Source organism: Pithys albifrons, chromosome 16 (assembly GCF_047495875.1).
Source record: "Pithys albifrons albifrons isolate INPA30051 chromosome 16, PitAlb_v1, whole genome shotgun sequence".
NCBI classification, from domain to species: domain Eukaryota; kingdom Metazoa; phylum Chordata; class Aves; order Passeriformes; family Thamnophilidae; genus Pithys; species Pithys albifrons.
The window spans coordinates 15,930,401-15,949,123 of record NC_092473.1 but is presented as its reverse complement, the minus strand read 5'-3'; the positions used below and the strand labels follow the sequence as shown (position 1 = coordinate 15,949,123).

General features: G+C 55.8%; 1 protein-coding gene across 2 annotated transcripts; it reads left to right on the top strand.

The window, feature by feature from the left end:
* The first annotated feature begins 273 nt into the window (after positions 1-273).
* ZNF598 (zinc finger protein 598, E3 ubiquitin ligase) lies at positions 274-16,844 on the top strand. 2 transcript variants are annotated; one of them, XM_071571578.1, is made up of 12 exons: positions 274-522; positions 2,569-2,681; positions 5,193-5,322; positions 6,525-6,736; positions 8,149-8,366; positions 9,116-9,233; positions 10,235-10,419; positions 11,269-11,338; positions 11,899-12,659; positions 13,674-13,809; positions 14,571-14,715; positions 14,824-16,844. In XM_071571578.1, the coding sequence occupies exons 1-12, from the start codon at positions 274-276 to the stop codon at positions 15,169-15,171; spliced, it is 2,685 nt and encodes an 894-aa protein (XP_071427679.1). In that variant the 3' UTR covers positions 15,172-16,844. The 2 variants fall into 2 exon arrangements, with proteins under 2 accessions (XP_071427679.1, XP_071427678.1); XM_071571577.1 differs by having other exon boundaries at positions 11,266-11,338.
* The last annotated feature ends 1,879 nt before the right edge of the window (positions 16,845-18,723 follow it).

Sequence of the window (18,723 nt, the reverse complement as noted above, 5' to 3'; positions counted from 1 at the left end):
AGCCAGGGGTGTTGCGGCAGGGCCTGGGACCCCGGTGGTCCTCCCCGCCCCAGAGACACCACAGAGATGGAGCCAGCGCGGCCCCGCCCGGGCCGCTCCGCCCGACGCGTCTCGATGGTCCCCGCGCTGCGTCTCTGTGTGACGGGCGCTGGAGGACCGGGCGGTGACGTCAGCGGGGTGGCGCTGTCGCCGCTGGCGCGGGCAGTTCCGGCAGCGCGGCGGCGCTCTGGGCGCAGCTCTGTGTCCCGCAGCGCTGAGGCGGCGCTCGTCTCTATGGTGCGGCGGCGCTCTGGCCCGCGCTCGGTGGTGCGGGCGGGGCGGCGCGGGGCCGAGGCCGCCATGGCCGCCATGGCCGGCGCGGGGCCGGGCCCGGCCGAGGGGCCGTGCGTGGTGTGCTGTGGGGAGCTGGACGTGCTGGCGCTCGGCCGCTGCGAGCACCCCATCTGCTACCGCTGCTCCGTGCGGATGCGGGCGCTGTGCGGCGACCGCTGCTGCGCCGTGTGCCGGGAGGAGCTGCGGCAGGTGAGGCTGAGGGCGGCGGGCCGGGGCTGAGGGCCGGGCCGGGCAGCACTCGGGGAATGTGCCGAGCGGGACAGACCCCTCGGTTTTGTCCGCCCTCCGCGGCGTGCGGAAAACACAACGATAAAATGGAGTTTGAAGAGAATAGTTTTTGTTTTTAAGTCAGCAGGGCTCGCTCTGGCAGAGCAGGATGGAGCCTTTGCTCCCTGCCCCAGGAAGCGTCTGCTCTTAGGAGGGATCACGGAATCCTGGAATGGGTTGGGTTTGAAGGACCTCAAAGCCCACCCAGTGCCACCCCTGCCATGGGCAGGGACACCTCCCACCAGCCCAGGGTGCTCCAAGCCCTGTCCAACCTGGCCTGGGACACTCCCAGGGCTGGGGCAGCCACAGCTTCTCTGGGCAACCCGTTTCTGGATTTAGAACGTGGTTTTTAGTGTAAAAACTGAAGACTCTTTCTTTATTTTGTCTCAGCCTCGCTGGGCTGGGACAGGTAACTTCAGCTGTTCCCTGAATGTCGCTGCTCTCCCCGTAATTCCCAGCCTGGGAATGTCTGCCGGGTCAGGCAGTGGTGGAGGCTCCTGGAGCCTTTTTTAATGCCTTAAAGAGCTGCAGTGCCCGAGCCCGGCGGGGAGCGAGGAGGATCCCCTGGTGGGGGACGTGGCACAGATAAGCTGGGAAGTGTTGGGGTGGTTTGTTCCTCGCTTTCCTGGGAGTTAAGCAAGGAGGGAACGGTGGTTTCCCTTCGGACTCTGAGTCACTGAGAGGCTCCAGGTTTCCCTGCGATCCCACAGGAAACGGGAGGAGCCAGCGCGGGGCTCCTGCCAGGCATTCCCTGGGGAAGGTTCGGTTGGTTGAGGATGTTTACTCTCAACACAGCTGTGGGAGCAAAACAGACCATAAAAACCTTTCCTAATCTCGTTCGAACTCCAAAGGCCAGGCTGGGCCAATCCACGTTTCCCGGGCGGGTTGATAAGGAGAGGTCTGCGTGGCTTTGGTGACAGTGCCCGGGGCTGGTGACAGCTGGGGCTGGCACAGGGCTCTGCAGGGTCAGAGCCCGGACTGGGACGGGAATTCCAGAGCGCTTCAGGCTCCCTGGAATCCCTGAGCCCCTTCAGGCTCCCTGGAATCCCTGAGTTCCCTGGAATCCCTGAGCCCCTTCAGGCTCCCTGCAGTCCCAGAGCCCCCCCAGGCTCCCTGGAATCCCAGAGCCCCCCCAGGCTCCCTGGAATCCCAGAGCCCCCCCAGGCTCCCTGGAATCCCAGAGCCCCCTCCAGGCTCCCTGGAATCCCAGAGCCCCTCCAGGCTCCCTGGAATCCCAGAGCCCCCCCAGGCTCCCTGGAATCCCAGAGCCCCCCAGGCTCCCTGGAATCCCTGAGTTCTCTGCAGTCCCAGAGCCCCCCCGGGCTCCCTGCAGTCCCAGAGCCCCCCCGGGCTCCCTGCAGTCCCAGAGCCCCCCCGGGCTCCCTGCAGTCCCAGAGCCCCCCCGGGCTCCCTGCAGTCCCAGAGCCCCCCAGGCTCCCTGCAGTCCTAGAGCCCCCCCGGGCTCCCTGGAATCCCTGAGTTCTCTGCAGTCCCAGAGCCCCCCAGGCTCCCTGGAATCCCAGAGCCCCCCCAGGCTCCCTGGAATCCCTGAGTTCTCTGCAGTCCCAGAGCCCCCCAGGCTCCCTGGAATCCCAGAGCCCCCCCAGGCTCCCTGGAATCCCTGAGTTCTCTGCAGTCCCAGAGCCCCCCCAGGCTCCCTGCAGTCCCAGAGCCCCCTCAGGCTCCCTGCAGTCCCAGAGCCCCCCCAGGCTCCCTGGAATCCCAGAGCCCCCCAGGCTCCCTGGAATCCCTGAGTTCTCTGCAGTCCCAGAGCCCCCCAGGCTCCCTGGAATCCCTGAGTTCTCTGCAGTCCCAGAGCCCCCCAGGCTCCCTGGAATCCCTGAGTTCTCTGCAGTCCCAGAGCCCCCCCGGGCTCCCTGCAGTCCCAGAGCCCCCCCAGGCTCCCTGCAGTCCCAGAGCCCCCCGGGCTCCGTGTGCTCCCGCTGATCCCGCTGTTGTGTCCCCCAGGTGGTGTTTGGGAGGAAGCTGCCGTCCTTCTCCTCCATAGCCCTGCACCAGCTGCAGCATGAGAAGAAGTACGACATTTATTTCCTGGATGGGGAGGTGTATGCTCTGTACAGGTGAGCTGGGGCTGTGCTCGGGGCTGGCTCTGGGACAACTCCAAGGGACATGGCAGGAAGTGTGGCTGGGAGGGCAGGCTCTCCTGGGGTGGGCAGGCTGCTGTGCTCTCCTGGGGTGGGCAGGCTCTCCTGGGAGGGCAGGCTGCTGTGCTCTCCTGACAGGGCAGGCTCTCTTGGGAGGGTAGGCTGCTGTGCTCTCCTGGGGTGGGCAGGCTCTCCTGGGGTGGGCAGGCTCTCCTGGGGTGGGCAGGCTGCTGTGCTCTCCTGGGGTGGGCAGGCTCTCCTGGGGTGGGCAGGCTCTCTTGGGAGGGCAGGCTGCTGTGCTCTCCTGGGGTGGGCAGGCTCTCCTGGGGTGGGCAGGCTCTCCTGGGGTGGGCAGGCTGCTGTGCTCTCCTGGAGTGGGCAGGCTCTCCTGGGGTGGGCAGGCTGCTGTGCTCTCCTGGAGTGGGCAGGCTCTCCTGGGAGGGAAGGCTGCTGTGCTCTCCTGGGGTGGGCAGGCTGCTGTGCTCTCCTGGGGTGGGCAGGCTCTCCTGGGAGGGCAGGCTGCTGTGCTCTCCTGGGGTGGGCAGGCTCTCCTGGGGTGGGCAGGCTCTCCTGGGAGGGAAGGCTGCTGTGCTCTCCTGGGGTGGGCAGGCTCTCCTGGGGTGGGCAGGCTCTCCTGGGGTGGGCAGGCTCTCCTGGGAGGGCAGGCTGCTGTGCTCTCCTGGGAGGGAAGGCTGCTGTGGTTTCCCAGGAATGCAGGTGCTGGGCACATGAGTCACCTGCCCTGCACGTGTTTGGGAAGGTGAGAGGCTGGGGCAGGGCACAGAAACTTTGCTCTACCAATAAAAGTCAGGTTTTGCTCCTCTAGCTGCAGCAAACTTGCTGAAAGCTTTTCCCTTCCTTGCATGGTATAATTGCTATTAATTGTGTATTAATATTATACAAGTGTCAATGAAATGAATGTTGTATTTATTGCTGTGCTGATTAAGGACTGACCTAACCCAGCTGGGCCAAATATTGTATGAAGAGCAGCCTTGTCTTCCCACAAACATCTTAATTCTGAGTGAGAAAGAAAAACCAATGCAGAGTAAAAATGTCACATCAGCATCATGTCCTACAAATATTTTTCACAATGTGCTTAATTAGGAGGGTTTAAGGTAATTAAAGGCAGCTAAAAGGAAACAAGAGTGGAAAAGATGAAGTCATGAAGGCAGTGGAACCTTTTTCTTGGAGAACTGGGAATTGCACTCACCCTGTAACTTTGATACATTTACACTTTTGCATGACTTGATATTTATGGAGATGAGGGAGTGGGAATCTCCCACTGAGACCAGAGTTGGGAACCATTGCTGGGTGGGCTTTTTTGTGATGTTTTTCCCCCCTCCTTTTCTGTTACAACTCTTTATCCTCTCCCACTGTATTCCTCAGTTCCTGACAGTGGGAAGGGAATTAAACTGGGTGTGAATGTTGCAGGAACCATCTGAATCTCGAGCAAGCACAGGGGTTGTTCCAGTCCCCTCAGTTTTGCAGGGACGGTGCGGCCCTCCCAGTGCGGCCCTCCCAGTGCGGCCCTCCCAGTGCATCCCTCCCGGTGCATCCCTCCCGGTGCGCCCCTCCCGGTGCGCCCCTCCCGGTGCAGCCCTCCCGGTGCAGCCCCCCCGGTGCAGCTCCCCCGGTGCAGCTCCCCCAGTGCATCCCTCCCAGTGCATCCCTCCCAGTGCGGCCCTCCCAGTGCATCCCTCCCAGTGCATCCCTCCCGGTGCATCCCCCCCGGTGCATCCCCCCCGGTGCAGCCCCCCCGGTGCAGCCCCCCCGGTGCAGCCCCCCCGGTGCAGCCCCCCCGGTGCAGCCCTCCCGGTGCAGCTCCCCCAGTGCATCCCTCCCAGTGCATCCCCCCCAGTGCGCCCCCCCCAGTGCGCCCCCCCCGGTGCGCCCCCCCCGGTGCGCCCCTCCCGGTGCGCCCCTCCCAGTGCGGCCCCCCCAGTGCGCCCCCCCCAGTGCGCCCCCCCCAGTGCGCCCCCCCCAGTGCGGCCCCCCCAGTGCGGCCCCCCCAGTGCGGCCCCCCCAGTGCGCCCCCCCCAGTGCGCCCCCCCCAGTGCGCCCCCCCCAGTGCGGCCCCCCCAGTGCGGCCCCCCCAGTGCGGCCCTCCCAGTGCGGCCCTCCCGGTGCGGCCCCCCCGGTGCGGCCCCCCCGGTGCGGCCCCCCCGGTGCGGCCCCCCCAGTGCAGCCCTCCTTGTGCAGCCCCTCCCAGTGCGGCCCTCCCAGTGCATCCCTCCCAGTGCGGCCCTCCCAGTGCAGCCCCTCCCAGTGCAGCTCTCACATGTAGTTCCTTGGTGTAATTTGGTTCCATCCCATTCCTGACATAGCACAAAATTCTTGGGATAAGCAGAACTCAAACCTCATTACTGATTGCTGGGGAACCCATAAAGCTGGAGCCTTCTGCCAGGGCCAGAATGTTTGTATTTTGCTGCAGGTTTTGGGGTGCTGGGAGGGAACTGGGTCATTTTGGGCACTCTGTTCCTCCCCTAGGAAGCTGCTGCAGCACGAGTGCTCCTTGTGCCCCGAGGCAAAGCCCTTCAGCACCTTTGCAGACCTGGAGCAGCACATGAGGAAGCAGCACGAGCTCTTCTGCTGCAAACTCTGTGTGAAACACCTAAAGGTGAGCTGGGTCTGTGCTGGGATGTGTGGGAAGGAGGAGGCTTTCCCTCCTTGACTTCCAAGGGTACCTTGGGAGCTGAGAAGAAGGAGGTGGCTGAACCCACAGAGCTATTTCAGGTTCCTCTGCCTGCCTGCAGCGAGGCCAGTTGCTTTATTTGAAGTGTTTCTCCTTCCACAAACTGATTAATGAAGGTGGCCTGGAGGTTCTCCAGATTTTAAATTAAACCCCACAGTGGTGGTGCCACAGTTGGTGTGTGCCAGGTGAGCTTTGCTGCCAGAAGGGACAGGTTCCAGAAGGGAGCAGGCTGACCTGAGTGAACCCTAATAAGTTTGGGAACTGATTGGACTCTTTCCTGTTGTCCTGCAATCCCTGGAGCTCATTGAAGGGAAGGGCAGGACCCCAGTGAGGTGTTTCATGTTCAGTGTAGCCAGCACGGAGAGAACTTGTCATTTTCTCTCCCAGAGAATTCACAAACAATATAAAACTGTTGCTTTTTAATTTCAGAATATTGTAGAGATTTTTTTTTTCACAGAAAAAATTCTGTTCCAAAAAGTTCCTTGTACCCACTGAGAAGAAGCTCTTAAACTTGCAGAAGCTTCAGTCCATCTGCAAAGCCAAATAAACCTTTTCCCAGAGCAAGTTCACAGTCCTTGTCTAGGCCAGAAATAAAGGCTGTTCTGTTCTCAAGGCTGGGTTGATCCTTTTGGCATCTCCAGAACCTTCCTACCAAAATAGCTCACGTGTTAGTGGGGACAGAGGGTTGGCTTATGATGCAGAATTTGTTCACTGAAGTGTATCTTGTGTAGCTATTTTGGGTAGTTGCTGTCTGAGGAGAGCAAAATAACTCACTGGGGGTCTGTGGGCTTTTCATTTGAGTATGCAGAGTGCTCTGTGCTCATACCTGCATAATTAGGGTTTCCCCCATAGGGATTATAAAGTTTGTTGCTGGATCAAAAAAAAGCCAAAGGGGTAAAATATGGATTAGATCTGCTTTCAGTGTTCAAACAGAGAGAAATACACGTTGGATTGAGTTTAGACCCATCACTTGAATTTCACTTCCTTTAATGTTGGTGGTCAAATTGTGTATTTTTGAAGCCAATCTTTGATGCCTTTAAACTGACAAGTTGGACTCAGCCCGGCTCGTTCCGTTCTGCCCACAAGAAGTAATAAATATTTATTAACACTTAGATGTTTTTCTTCAGATCTTCACCTCTGAGAGGAAATGGTACTCCCGGAAGGACCTGGCCCGGCACCGGATCCACGGGGACCCCGACGACACCTCCCACCGGGGGCACCCCCTGTGCAAGTTCTGCGACGAGCGGTACCTGGACAACGACGAGCTGCTGAAGCACCTGCGCAGGGACCACTATTTCTGCCACTTCTGTGACTCTGAGGGTGCTCAGGAGTACTACAGGTTGGCACCAGCACAGCTACACCAGTTCTGTGGCTTAAATCTGGAGGGGAAAATGGCCTGGGTCTGCTTTGAGTTTTAGGGGCAGTGGTGTTTGAAGGCAGAGGGCAAGAATGGGAGCAGGTTGGCTGCAGCCTCTTGCTCCTCAAACAAGCAGCCAAAGTATTCACTTTGTGTCTAGTTTGTGCTTTAAAATTTTCTTGATTAATGTTGAACATTAAAAGTTATGTCTTGCAGCCTGGCAGCAGCTGCCTGGTGTGTTACCTCTAGTGGTGGACAGGGCGAGAGGAAATGGCCTCAAGTTGCTCCAGGGGAGGTTTAGATTGGATATTAGGGAAAGTTTCTTCATGGAAAGGGTTATCAAGCGTTGGAATGGGCTGCCCATGGCAGTGGTGATGTCACCAACCCTGGAAATGTTCAGGAAACATGGAGGTGTGGCACCTGGGGGCATGGTGGTGGTGATCATTGGACTTGGGGATCTTAGAGGTCTTTTCCAGCCTTAACAATTCTATGATCCCATGATTCTAATGCTCCAAAGTTTGTGTGCAAAGGGGATAGAACTAATTTTTTGTGTGAAATACGTACCTCAAGCACAGCGGGTTTGGTTTGCCATCTGGGGCGTGGTGTCTGTACACAAGTGGTTTCACTGGAAGGCTTCCCTGGGGATAACCAAATCCAACCACCTGGCCTTGCCTCCACCTCCCCCTGTGGAGGAGCCCTGGCAGAGCATGCTGGGAGGGTGTCAGCCCCCCCGGGAGGGTGTCAGCTCCTTGGGTGGGTGTCAGCCCCCTTGGGTGGGTGTCAGCCCCCCCGGGAGGGTGTCAGCTCCCCCGGGAGGGTGTGAGCCCCCCTGGCAGGGTGTCAGCCCCCTTGGGTGGGTGTCAGCCCCCTTGGGTGGGTGTCAGCCCCCTTGGGTGGGTGTCAGCTTCTTGGGTGGGTGTCAGCCCCCTTGGGAGGGTGTCAGCCCCCTTGGGAGGGTGTGAGCCCCCCTGGCAGGGTGTCAGCCCCCTTGGGTGGGTGTCAGCCCCCTTGGGTGGGTGTCAGCTCCTTGGGTGGGTGTCAGCCCCCTTGGGAAGGTGTCAGCCCCCTTGGGAGGGTGTCAGCTCCTTGGGTGGGTGTCAGCCCCCCGGCAGGGTGTCAACCCCCGGGAGGGAGAGTGTCACCCTCGGCAGGGTGTCAGCCTTCCCCGGCAGGGTGGGTGTCAGCCCCCCCGGCAGGGTGGGTGTCAGCCCCCCCGGCAGGGTGTCAGACCCCCCGGCAGGGTGGGTGTCACCCCTCGGCAGGGTGTCAGACCCCCCGGCAGGGTGGGTGTCAGCCCCCCGGCAGGGTGGGCGTTAGCCCCCCCAGGAGGGTGTCACCCCTGGCAGGGTGTCAGACCCCCCGGCAGGGTGTCAGCTCCGGTTCTTCCCGTGCAGTGACTACGAGTACCTGCGGGAGCACTTCCGCGAGAAGCACTTCCTGTGCGAGGAGGGTCGCTGCAGCTCGGAGCAGTTCACTCACGCCTTCCGCACCGAGATCGACTACAAGGCGCACAAGATGGCCTGTCACAGCAAGAGCCGCGCCGAGGCGCGCCAGAACCGCCACATCGACCTGCAGTTCACCTACGCCCCCCGGCACACCCGCCGTGGTGACGGTGAGCGCGGCACGGCACGGCATGGCACAGCACTCCTGTGTGGGGGCACGTCCTCCCTGGCAGGGTGGGCAGGCACCGGCACAGGTGCCCAGAGAAGCTGTGGCTGCCCCAGTCCTGGGAGTGTCCAAGGCCAGGCTGAACAGGGCTTGGAGCGGCCTTGGATAGGGGAAGGTGTCCCTGCCCATGGCAATGGGTGGAACAAGATGCTCTTTAAGGTCCCTTCCAACACACACCATTCCACGGTTCTTGCTGCTCTGAGGGTTTTCAAGAACAGCTGGTGAACATTTCACAGCCATGAGGAAATTCTTCCTGTTCACCCTTGTAGAGGGTGAAGGTAACCAGAAGAGACTGGCCGTGGCACTGAGTGCCATGGTCTGGTAAATGGACTGGAGTTGGACCAAGGATTTGACTTGATGATCTCAGAGGTCTTTTCCAACCCAATCCATTCTATGATTTAACCAGACCAGGCCCTGGGCAACCTGATGAAGTTTTGAGTTGGCCTTGCTCTGAGTGAGTGGCTGGAGCAGGTGACATCCTGAAGTCCCTTCCTTCCTGAATTGTTGCAGGATTTTCCCCTCCATGTGTGCATTTAATGATGACACATAGTTTTAGGAAAACTGCTAACTTAGTCATCAGAAAGAAGTGAAGATAATTTGTTTGTACCAGTGTATTTTTTGCATTTTCAGGCATAGTGTGATTGCCCAGATTAGAGCAATAACTGAGAGTGATCAAGCCTCCCTCCTGTTCAGGTGTTGTAGGTGCAGAGGACTATGAAGAAGTTGACAGGTACAACAGGCAGGGGAGGACGAGCAGGTTGAACAGCCGAGGGAGCCAACAGAACAGGAGAGGCAGCTGGAGGTACAAAAGGTGAGTAGCACAGTTTTGGGTGGAGTTTTATTCCTGTTCAGTGCTGGTTTTTACTTGCCAATTCACAATATTCTGGTGCATCAGTGGGAACTGACTGCAAAATTTGGAGGCCTCCATGGTGACCCCTGAGCTGAGCAGAATGAGCTGCCAGTCCCAGTCCATGTGCTGGCTACAGGCTCTGTCAATGTGGAAATATTTTGTGTGAAGTTTCAGCTCAGGAAGCAAACTGGGATCCTGAGCTTGTGGGTGAAATAAACTCAGAACTCTAAATTAATTTCAGCAGCTGTTTTTGTGCAAACTTCGCTAAATAGGATTTTCTGAATAGGTGACAAGTCTGTGCAGGTTTAATGGAGTTTTGATCTGGGTAATCATGAAATTCCTGTTCTAAGGGCCATGCTTTTCACTGAACTAACAGATCTCTGTGTGGCCAGACCAAGGGCTTTGGAAAAGGAAGAGGGTGAAGAATTGAAATGAAATTTTGCATTTCTGTGTCTCTTCACCCACACCAGCCCTGCTGCTTTATGCATCCTCCACATCTCATTTTCTTCTTTTTCTTGCTGGATGGGCAGCTGGTTCATTACTGGTGATTCCACAGCGGAAAAATCCATCCCCAAACACTTCTCTGTTGGTGTCACATGTGGATCGTGTGTGTGTTGAGAGTTCATGACCAGCCATGTCTCCAGGAGTTCCTGTGGCCTCCAAAAATTATTTCATATGTTTGAAAATGAGCAGGTGCCCCATTCATCCTTGGTACTGTCTCCCCATTCATTCCAGTTTCTTCTGGCCTGGATTGTTATTCCCACATGTGGAACTTGGAAGTGCAGGGGGTGTGCCTGCCTGGGGTGGTTGGAGTGGTGGGGCTGGTTGGGCCTTCTCAGCAGGTGGCAGTGCAGGACCAGGGATGGCACCAAGGATGGCACTGGAGCTGGCACCGGAGCTGGAGTGAGGCAGCTGCTCCCTGCTCCCTGTGTTTGACCAAGGAAATGTGCCCTGTCCTGCAGGGAGGAGGAAGACAGGGATGTTGCAGCAGCAGTCAGGGCATCTGTGGCAGCCAAACGGCAGGAGGAGAAGAAAAGGGTGGAGGACAAAGAGGATGGTGGAGGCAGCAGAGGCAGAAAGGAGGATCTGAGGGACCCCGACGTGCTGGGCTCCAAACGTGTGCCAAAGGCTCCAAACAGTGTGACAGGTGAGCTGACTTCCCACTTCTCTGAGAACAAGTTATTCCCAGTAAAAGTTCATAACTGGTGAAAGCAAACCTGACCCACATCCAGTCTGGGGCAAATTAATATGATCCAGTGCTGTTTTGATGTTACTGTTGCTCCAAATCCATTTTCCATTGTTTTGTTGCTCCTGCAACAAGATTTTCACTTAAAGATTTTATGGCACTTGATTGGGAACTGGGAGCTCTGGGTGGGCAATGGGTGCAGCTCATGTGGGGGTGAGCAGGGTTGTCCCCTCCAGCTTTTGCTCTCTGTGTGTCAAAGCCATTACCAATCTGTCCCTGCACTCTGCAGCACAGAATTGGGATTTTAAGGCAAATTAAACTGGGAAGGAGCTGTGTTTGAATCTAAAACAACTGCCCAGGAACCAACTGCTGAGCAGTTTGGGCAGAGGTGTGAGGGGTTGCTCAGTGGAGCAGCTTTCCAGGTGAAGAAGTTTCAGAATCAGTTATTTGGAGCACAGAGAACATCCTGACCTGTGCAGCAGCTGAGTGCCAACCCCTGGGGAAAACTGGGGCCACTGGCATCCCACTGTCTGGAAGGTTCTCTCACAAAGCACTTCCCCACCAGTGTTTTACTGATTTAAAGTATCCCGAATTTCCTGTGTGCCATGACATAATGGTGAATGCAGCTAATTGAAGGAAATTGATGCAGGGATTTAAATTGTTTTGGAATGTCAGTTAATGGCATCATCAGCTGCTGAAAATAGGACCTGGTGATGCTGCTGTCATGTTCATTGGTAGCCCCCACTCTGCAGTGAATGGGCTTGAGTTGAAAACATTTCTTTGCTCTTTTTGTCACTATTCCAAAAGAAGCAGCTGCTAATGGTGCTCTCAGCCAAGAAGACTTTCCAGCAATTGGCTCGGCAGCAGGACCTCTCCAAGGGTAAGTTTGTGCAGGGCTGCAGCAGTGAGAAAGCAGATTTAGAAGCTTATTTATGTGCTGCATTTCTGTGGAAAATGATTTTCCAGATCGTTTGATCTCCCAGTGCCTCCCCTGCCCCGTCCCCTCCTGCCTTGAGCTGTTCATGTGCTGTTCACCTGCAGCATCAGCTCATGGGTTGGAATCATGGAATCATGAAATATCCTGAGCTGGAAGGGACCCACAGGGGTCATCAAGTCGTGCCCACCATGTCCCTGAGAGTGTTGTCTTTGCAGGATGTGGCAGCTCCAATGCAGCTGTACCAGCTCTGGTCAAGGTGAGGGGTGCTGAGACAGTGCTGATAACACAGCAAGGCTGGTGGCACTTCTTGAGGAGACCCATTGCAGGTGCAGTTGATAACCCCGAGCACATCTGTGTCCTGTTCAAGCTGGGACACTTGTGCCACCCCAAGTGACAGTTTGAGGAAGAGTGTGGAGAGCTGTGGGGCTCGTGTGCCTGTTGGGGTTGTGCTGCCTGCACAGCACCCCTGGAACAGGGTAACCCAGCTTCTCCCTTCCTCACAGCTCTGCCCAGCCAGCTCTGGTTAAGCTTAAAGAAGAAGATTTCCCAAGCCTGTCATCCTCTGCAGCTCCCACCATCTCGTCTGGGATGTCTCTGACATACACGGCGACTGCAAAGAAAACGGCCTTCCAAGAGGAGGATTTCCCAGCCTTGGTGTCCAAAATGAAGCCCAACAATAAGACAGTAACTAACATCACATCTGCCTGGAACAATGGTTCCAGCAAAACCATGGTCAAAGCCATCAGCAGCCCCTGTGTCAGCCAGCCAGCCAAAAAACCATCCCTGAACACCTCCAAGGGAAGCAAGAAGAGCAATAAACTCTGTGAGTCGGACGAGGAGGACGGCGGGGGGGGCCTGACCACGCAGGAGATCCGCAACGCGCCCACCATGTTCGACGTCTCGTCCCTGCTGGCAGCTTCTACCTCACAGACTTTCACAAAGGTGGGCAAGAAGAAGAAGGTGGGGATTGAGAAGCAGAGCCCGTCGTCCCCACGCGCGCCCCAGGACACGGCGCTGCCCAGGCCAGGCACGGACAAGCCCCCGGAAGCAGAGCAGCCCCCCAGGGTGTTCCCTGCTCCTCCCGGCCCAGACAGGCCCACAGCTGTCGTGAATGGTCACTCAGAGAAGTCCTCAGCTGTCTGTGGGACACCCAAAGAGCCTCCCGGCCTTAAAAAGCCCCCAGTGACTAACAAATGCCCTTTACCTCAGGAAGACTTCCCAGCTCTTGGGAGCTCAGGATCAGCCAGGATGCCCCCGCCACCAGGTGAGCACAGAGGGGATCACGGAATCCTGGAATGGTTTGGGTTGGGGGGATCTTAAAGATGATCCCATCCCACCCCCTGCCATGGGCAGGGAGACCTTCCACCAGCCCAGGCTGCTCCAACCCCCATCCAGGCTGGCCTTGGACAGTGCCAGGGATGGGTAAGCACACCCAGCTTTTCTTGGAAGTGGCTTAGAGGAACATGGCACATGGTGTTGTATGAACTCTCCTGGCTTGTGTGAGGTTCTGCCACTGGGTGCCAGGTGGGCTCTGCAGGTAAAGGCAGCCTGGGTGGCACAGGAGGGGGACTGGAATGTCCTCCTGGAATCCTGGTGTTGGGACACCTCTGTCTCACCCAGTTGGAGGAGTCTGGTCTCTGGGGATGGCTCATGGATGAGCAGCTGATTTTTACCTGTCTCTGCTCTTCTTGGAGCTGTTGTGCTGCAGGATCTGCTTTGGAAGCCACTGTGAGTGAGGGGAGTCTCTGGCAGTGTCCTGTGCCTGCCTGCACTCTCAGTTGGCTTCCTTGGCCACTTTCTCCTGTGCTTGCAGAGGTTTCCTGCCCTGCTTTTAGCCATGACCTTGTAAAAGTGGGGAGACAGCAATAAACGTGACTTGGAGTGGCTTTAATGGAGGTGGCACCGCTGTCTGTGCCTCTCAGCAGCTCCTGCTGGGGGGATGCCAGGCCAGGCTGTGCCCAGTGCTGCTCTGCCTCCTGGAGTGATCTCTGCTCACTTTAATAATGCAAAAGTGTTTTTCATTGTGACTTTGAGTGCGTTTTAAAAACTTGTTTTCCATTCAAAAAGTAAATTAATAATTAAAGCACTTTCTGTGTAGAGGAACATCAACCACCCTGAAGTGCTTCTTGAAGATTTCCACCTCTGATTTTTAGATTTTTTCCAACATAGTGATGATGTCTGCATTGCAACTCCTTCCTGGTGCTTGTGCAGAGCATGGCAGGCAGTGGTGGTTCAGCTGGGTGTGTGTGGTTGAGTCCTGCCCCTTGTCTGCCCCCAGGCTTTAACTCCGTGGTGCTGCTGAAGAGCCCGGCCCCGCCCCCGGGGCTGGCGGTGCCGCTCAGCAAACCCCCCCCGGGCTTCGCTGTCATTCCAGCCTCCAACATCTCCGACCCCGCCACTACAGCTCTCAAAGAGTGAGTAAAGTCCTTGCAGGGAGTTGTTTTTCACGTTGCAGTTGTGTCAGAGGGGCTTCAAACAGCACATGGCATAGTGGGGGTTACTCCAAGCGAGGTCACCGGGGGGCAGATTCCCATTGGAAGTCCCAGGGCTGGATTAAGGAGTTGTCCAGAGGAAAACACAGCCCTGTGTGGCTGCAGCTGAGGAAATGAAAGCCTGGCAGTGTAGCTGCTCAGACTGTAGTCTGTTCCAGATTTATTTGGGAATCTGCAGCTTCAACATATTCCTTCACCTTCCCATCGATTCTGTTGGAGTCCAGCAGCAAAGTGCTGAGGCACATTCTCCTTGGTGACCTTCACTCTGATCCTTCCAGGAGCTGCTGCTCGGCCCTTCTGGGGTCAAAAGAGGAGTTTGTGGGGAAAGGGTGGGAGAAACTGTATGTCAGTTTAATACAGAACCTGCATTATCTGTTGGTTTATTCGTGGTGTGGTCTTTGCTCACATCTTTTTAGTGAACCCACCTTACAAAGCAGCTCATCAGGACTGTGTTAAATTTGGATTTTAAATGTTCTGTCTGTGTAAAGCTGGAACCTGATACAGCAATGCCATGTTTTCTCATCCTGGCAAGGCAGCTGAGCTGCTCAGAGTAACACACGTGCAGCTGAGAGGAGGAAGGATGTGCAGCCTCCAAACCAGACCAGCCAAGTGATTGGTGTCCCAGGGCATCCCCCTGTTACACACACCAGTGTCAGAGTCACTTCTGGTGTTTCCCAATGCAGGCCAAAATCCTGTCCCGGATCATACTTGATACCTGAGAACTTCCAGCAGAGGAACATCCAACTCATACAATCCATTAAGGAATTTCTCCAAAGCGATGAGTCCAAGTTCAATAAATTTAAAACTCATTCTGGGCAGTTCAGGCAGGTGAGTGGGTTCCCAGAACCTCCCTCTCTGGGAGACCTGAATCCCAGTGGGATGTTGTAATAGCTCCATGTCTTTGTCTCTGGTAATTCCACTCTGCTGTCCCTGCAGGGAGTGATCTCTGCAGCGCAGTATTACAAGAGCTGCCGGGAGCTGCTGGGGGAGAACTTCAAGAAGATTTTCAAGGAGTTGTTGGTGCTGCTGCCAGACACAGCCAAGCAGCAGGAACTGCTCTCTGCTCACAACGACTTCCGAGGCAAGGAGAAGCAAAGCTCCAACAAACCCAAAAAGAGCAAAAAGAACGTGTGGCAGCAGGACTCCCACGCCGAGCTCGACTGCTGCATCTGCCCCACGTGTAAGCAGGTGCTGACCCAGCAGGACGTGGCCACCCACAAAGCTTTGCATATCGAGGATGAGGAGTTCCCTTCCCTACAGGCAATCAGCAGGATCATCAGTTAGCTTTGCCCAGGGCCCACAGGCCGGGCTCTGGCTCTGGAGATGCACTTTGGAATGAGGTTTGGCAGTGTAGAGTGGCTGAGGGCCGGGTGAGTCAGTGAGGAGCAGGTAACGTGGGGAGCCCTCTGGGGGCAAAGGGATCATGGGAATGTGCTGGGGCTCATCCCCTCCCACAGTCTGAGCTCCCACAATCCAGGCCAGGGTTAGGCTGAGTGGCAGGGTGGGCAGGCAGGGGCTCCTTCCCCCTGGAACACGCTGGGAATCCTTCCTGATCTGCAGACAGACAGGACACAATAGGGGAATAAGCGTCTGGTTTGGGGGTTTGTTTCTGGTTTTGGGGTGGGGGAAGATTGTGGAGCACTGAAATGAACGGAAGCAGCTTCCCTTATAACATTCTGATTTCTCTGTGCTATTTCAGTGAAGATCACACTAGTCAGGGGTACAAAGGTGCAGGAAAGATGCTGCTCACTGGTGTGCAGACACTGGGTTGCAGAGTGTCCTGTCTGCAAACAGAGTCAGTTCTGCTGCTCAAAGAATTGGGCTCATCTGTGCAAGATTTGAAGTTGGCTCTGACCTTTTCTGTAACATGTTCTTTCAAGAAACTGATTTTGTAGCCCTGCATGTACAGTAACAGCATTAAGGCTTTACTCTCTGTAAAGCACATGGGAATTTTATTTAATGTTTCTAATTTCTTGGATGTATTACTGGTGGGAGCTCCCAACAGCATCCTGGGACATTAAATGCTGCTGATCACTGACCATGTTTTCTGCAGTGCCTTTAAGTGCATTTATCTGTTTACAGTGGTCTGACACCTGCACCTCCCTCGGAGACACTGGGCTGACATTTGATCATGTTTTTTGACATCCCCAAATTCCACCTCTCAGAGGAAGAGGGGGGGATTTCTTCATCCTTTGAGGTGACTCCAGCAGCAGGTCTGAGGTGATGGAGTGCCAAGAGCCCTCCCTGCCTTGTACTTCCTTGGCTGTAGTTGTGTCCCATTCCCTCCCATCTCCAGGTTTAGTTATTTCTAACATGTAGGAATAAAGCTGACTTTAATTTATGTAATTGTTAGTGACAAAGCACAGCTTTTCTAGAAGCATCATTTCCATGAAATCAAGCTCAGAGCTAGTCCTGCCACAGCCAGTTTTCCTTGCCTTACACGTTATTTTTGCTTGCTCAGGCTGCAAAGTGCTTTGGGTTTCTTTTCTGGGTATTTCAGGCTGTTTGGAACAGCTGAGTGTGTTGTGTTCAGCCCCAGCCAGGGCTGGGGAGGAGGAGTTGCCTGCATGGCTGTTCACACCCTGCATGAGTCCATGATGAGTCGTGACATGTCCCTGGTCCTGCCTCAGTTGGGATCCTGGAGCTGAGCAGGATGTGGCGCCCCAGGCACGGCCACACACGGGGACACTGCGGGGTTTGGGTGGTGCCACCAGCTCGGTGAGCTCCTCTGCCCACCTGGGGCTGGTGAAGCTCAGGGGGCTGAGATGCATCTCCCCTGCAGGAGGCTCTTCCCTCTTCCCTTGGTTTTCCTGTTTCTGTGTCAGCAGCTCCGTGGTGCCCTGGGCTGGTGCTGCCAGGAGCTCCCTCCAGGCTCTGGATCTCTGGGCCTGCTCTTGCAGTTTCCTTGTTCCTTGTGCTCACCTGATTAAATAAAGTTATTACCACATTTTTTTTTCTATTTGTTTTTAACTCTTTATTGAAAATAAGTTGCAGTTGGTTACACGGACACTGAAAATACAGAATCACGGATTGTTCTCTCAAAAGATATTTTATATATAATATATATACAAAATTGTAAACATTTTTAACTTATTTCCATACACAGTCCACTTTATACTACACTGCACAGAGGTTAAGTGACAACTGCAACTCCTGGAAGCGTCTGCTCAGACAGAGGTATCTGCAAAGAAACTGAACTTCCCAAACCACAGTTGGGATCTGTTGGAGATTAAAACTCTTAAAGGATCTGAGGTTTAAATGTGTATTGCAACGAAATCCAGGCAGCTGAACTTGGGCTTCAAGTCGAGACAGGGAAGGCTGGCTGAGCCTCACTGGGGTGGGAGAGGCTCGTGGGACACACAGAGGGTCAAAATGCAACCGAGAATGGGAGGAGGGAGGACCAGAGTGGAACCAGAGACACCCCCTGGGGACAGCAGGGGCTGAGAGGAGTCCACAGATAAATACAAAAGTTTTCACTGAGAGAAATGCCCATTCCACAGAACAGTGATGGGATTTAGTAAGGAATAGAGGATGCCCATGGTTGGTGGGAGCTGAGAGCAGCAGCAGGCACAGCCAGGAGCAGCACTGTGCCCTTCTGGGGAGGGAAGGGGACAAAGCACCCCGGTGAGGAACTGATGGACAGCAGAAAAGAAACGCTGGGGGGTGTCATTTGCTGTTGTGGCAGGAACTGATGGGAAACTCATCTCACTCTCCAGGCACAAGAGCCAGTGAAATCCCAACTGCTTGGCGTGGCATAAAGGGAGGGATCTGCTCTTGGGGTCTGCTCCAGCCCTGAGACACAGAAGCAGGTAATGGGGAGGGGTATTCTTACTAAGTATCACTTAAGCAAAGCTTTCACCTTGCCAGAAACAGCTTAAAATGTTGGCAAAAATCATTTAATGTGCTTCAAATAAATTGCAAACCCCACGAGGTGGTTACCTCAGTGCTGAGAAACAACATGGGCTGTGGTGGCAGAGCCCTGGTGCAGGGGTAGGGCTGAATGAGGCTCCAGGAAAGGCACGGGATGGCTGGAATTCCACTCCTTACACCCAAATTCAGTGCCAACAGCAGCTTTTGGGCTGGGCTGAGCACAGCACTGTCCTGCCCTCTGCAAGCTCCAGGTGCTGGTGGGTCCTGAGCTCTGGGCAGAACAGTCATAAGTGGGTTGTGAGAGAATGGCACAGTCCTGGCATGGTTTTGGGATGTGGTCTGGGTGGTTATGAGGGAGCAGGTGCTGCTGTACCACATCAGGTGGGCTGGGATTAAAAAATGGGGAGAAAGAGGATGGAAATTGATGTTACAAATACCTGATCCCCCAGTACACCTCCAGTTACTGCACTGATGGCTCCAGTTCTCTAAGCAGGGGCCCACTGGGGTGTATTTAGTTACAGCCCCACCTGCACACTCTGCTGTGTCTGAAGGGTCCTGGACTCCCTGATGTGCTGCCACGGGCACTGCGGGGCACTGGGGACACCCAACAGCTCCTGGGGACACAGTGGGGGCACAAAGTGGATTCCAGGCACAAGGTGTCACTGGCCAGACTGGGGCCATGGCTCAGCCCATCTCTGAGTGTTTAGATGTGGCTGCTGTGGGGTTGGGGAGCTGCACGTGGGGCCTTTGGCAAAGCTCCCCCAGCAAACCCAACACTTGGGGGTGTTCAGGTCAGGCTGAGGTGGGTGACACTCCTTTCCAGGCTGCTGCATCCTGGGTGCTACAGGCCCACCTGAGATGTGGGTTTCCCCCCCTGCCTCAGTGTGGCCATATCCTGCATAACCCCAGTGCTGCTCCCTGGAAGGACACCCCAGCTATTGATGTCCTGCCCATCCCAGTTGCCAC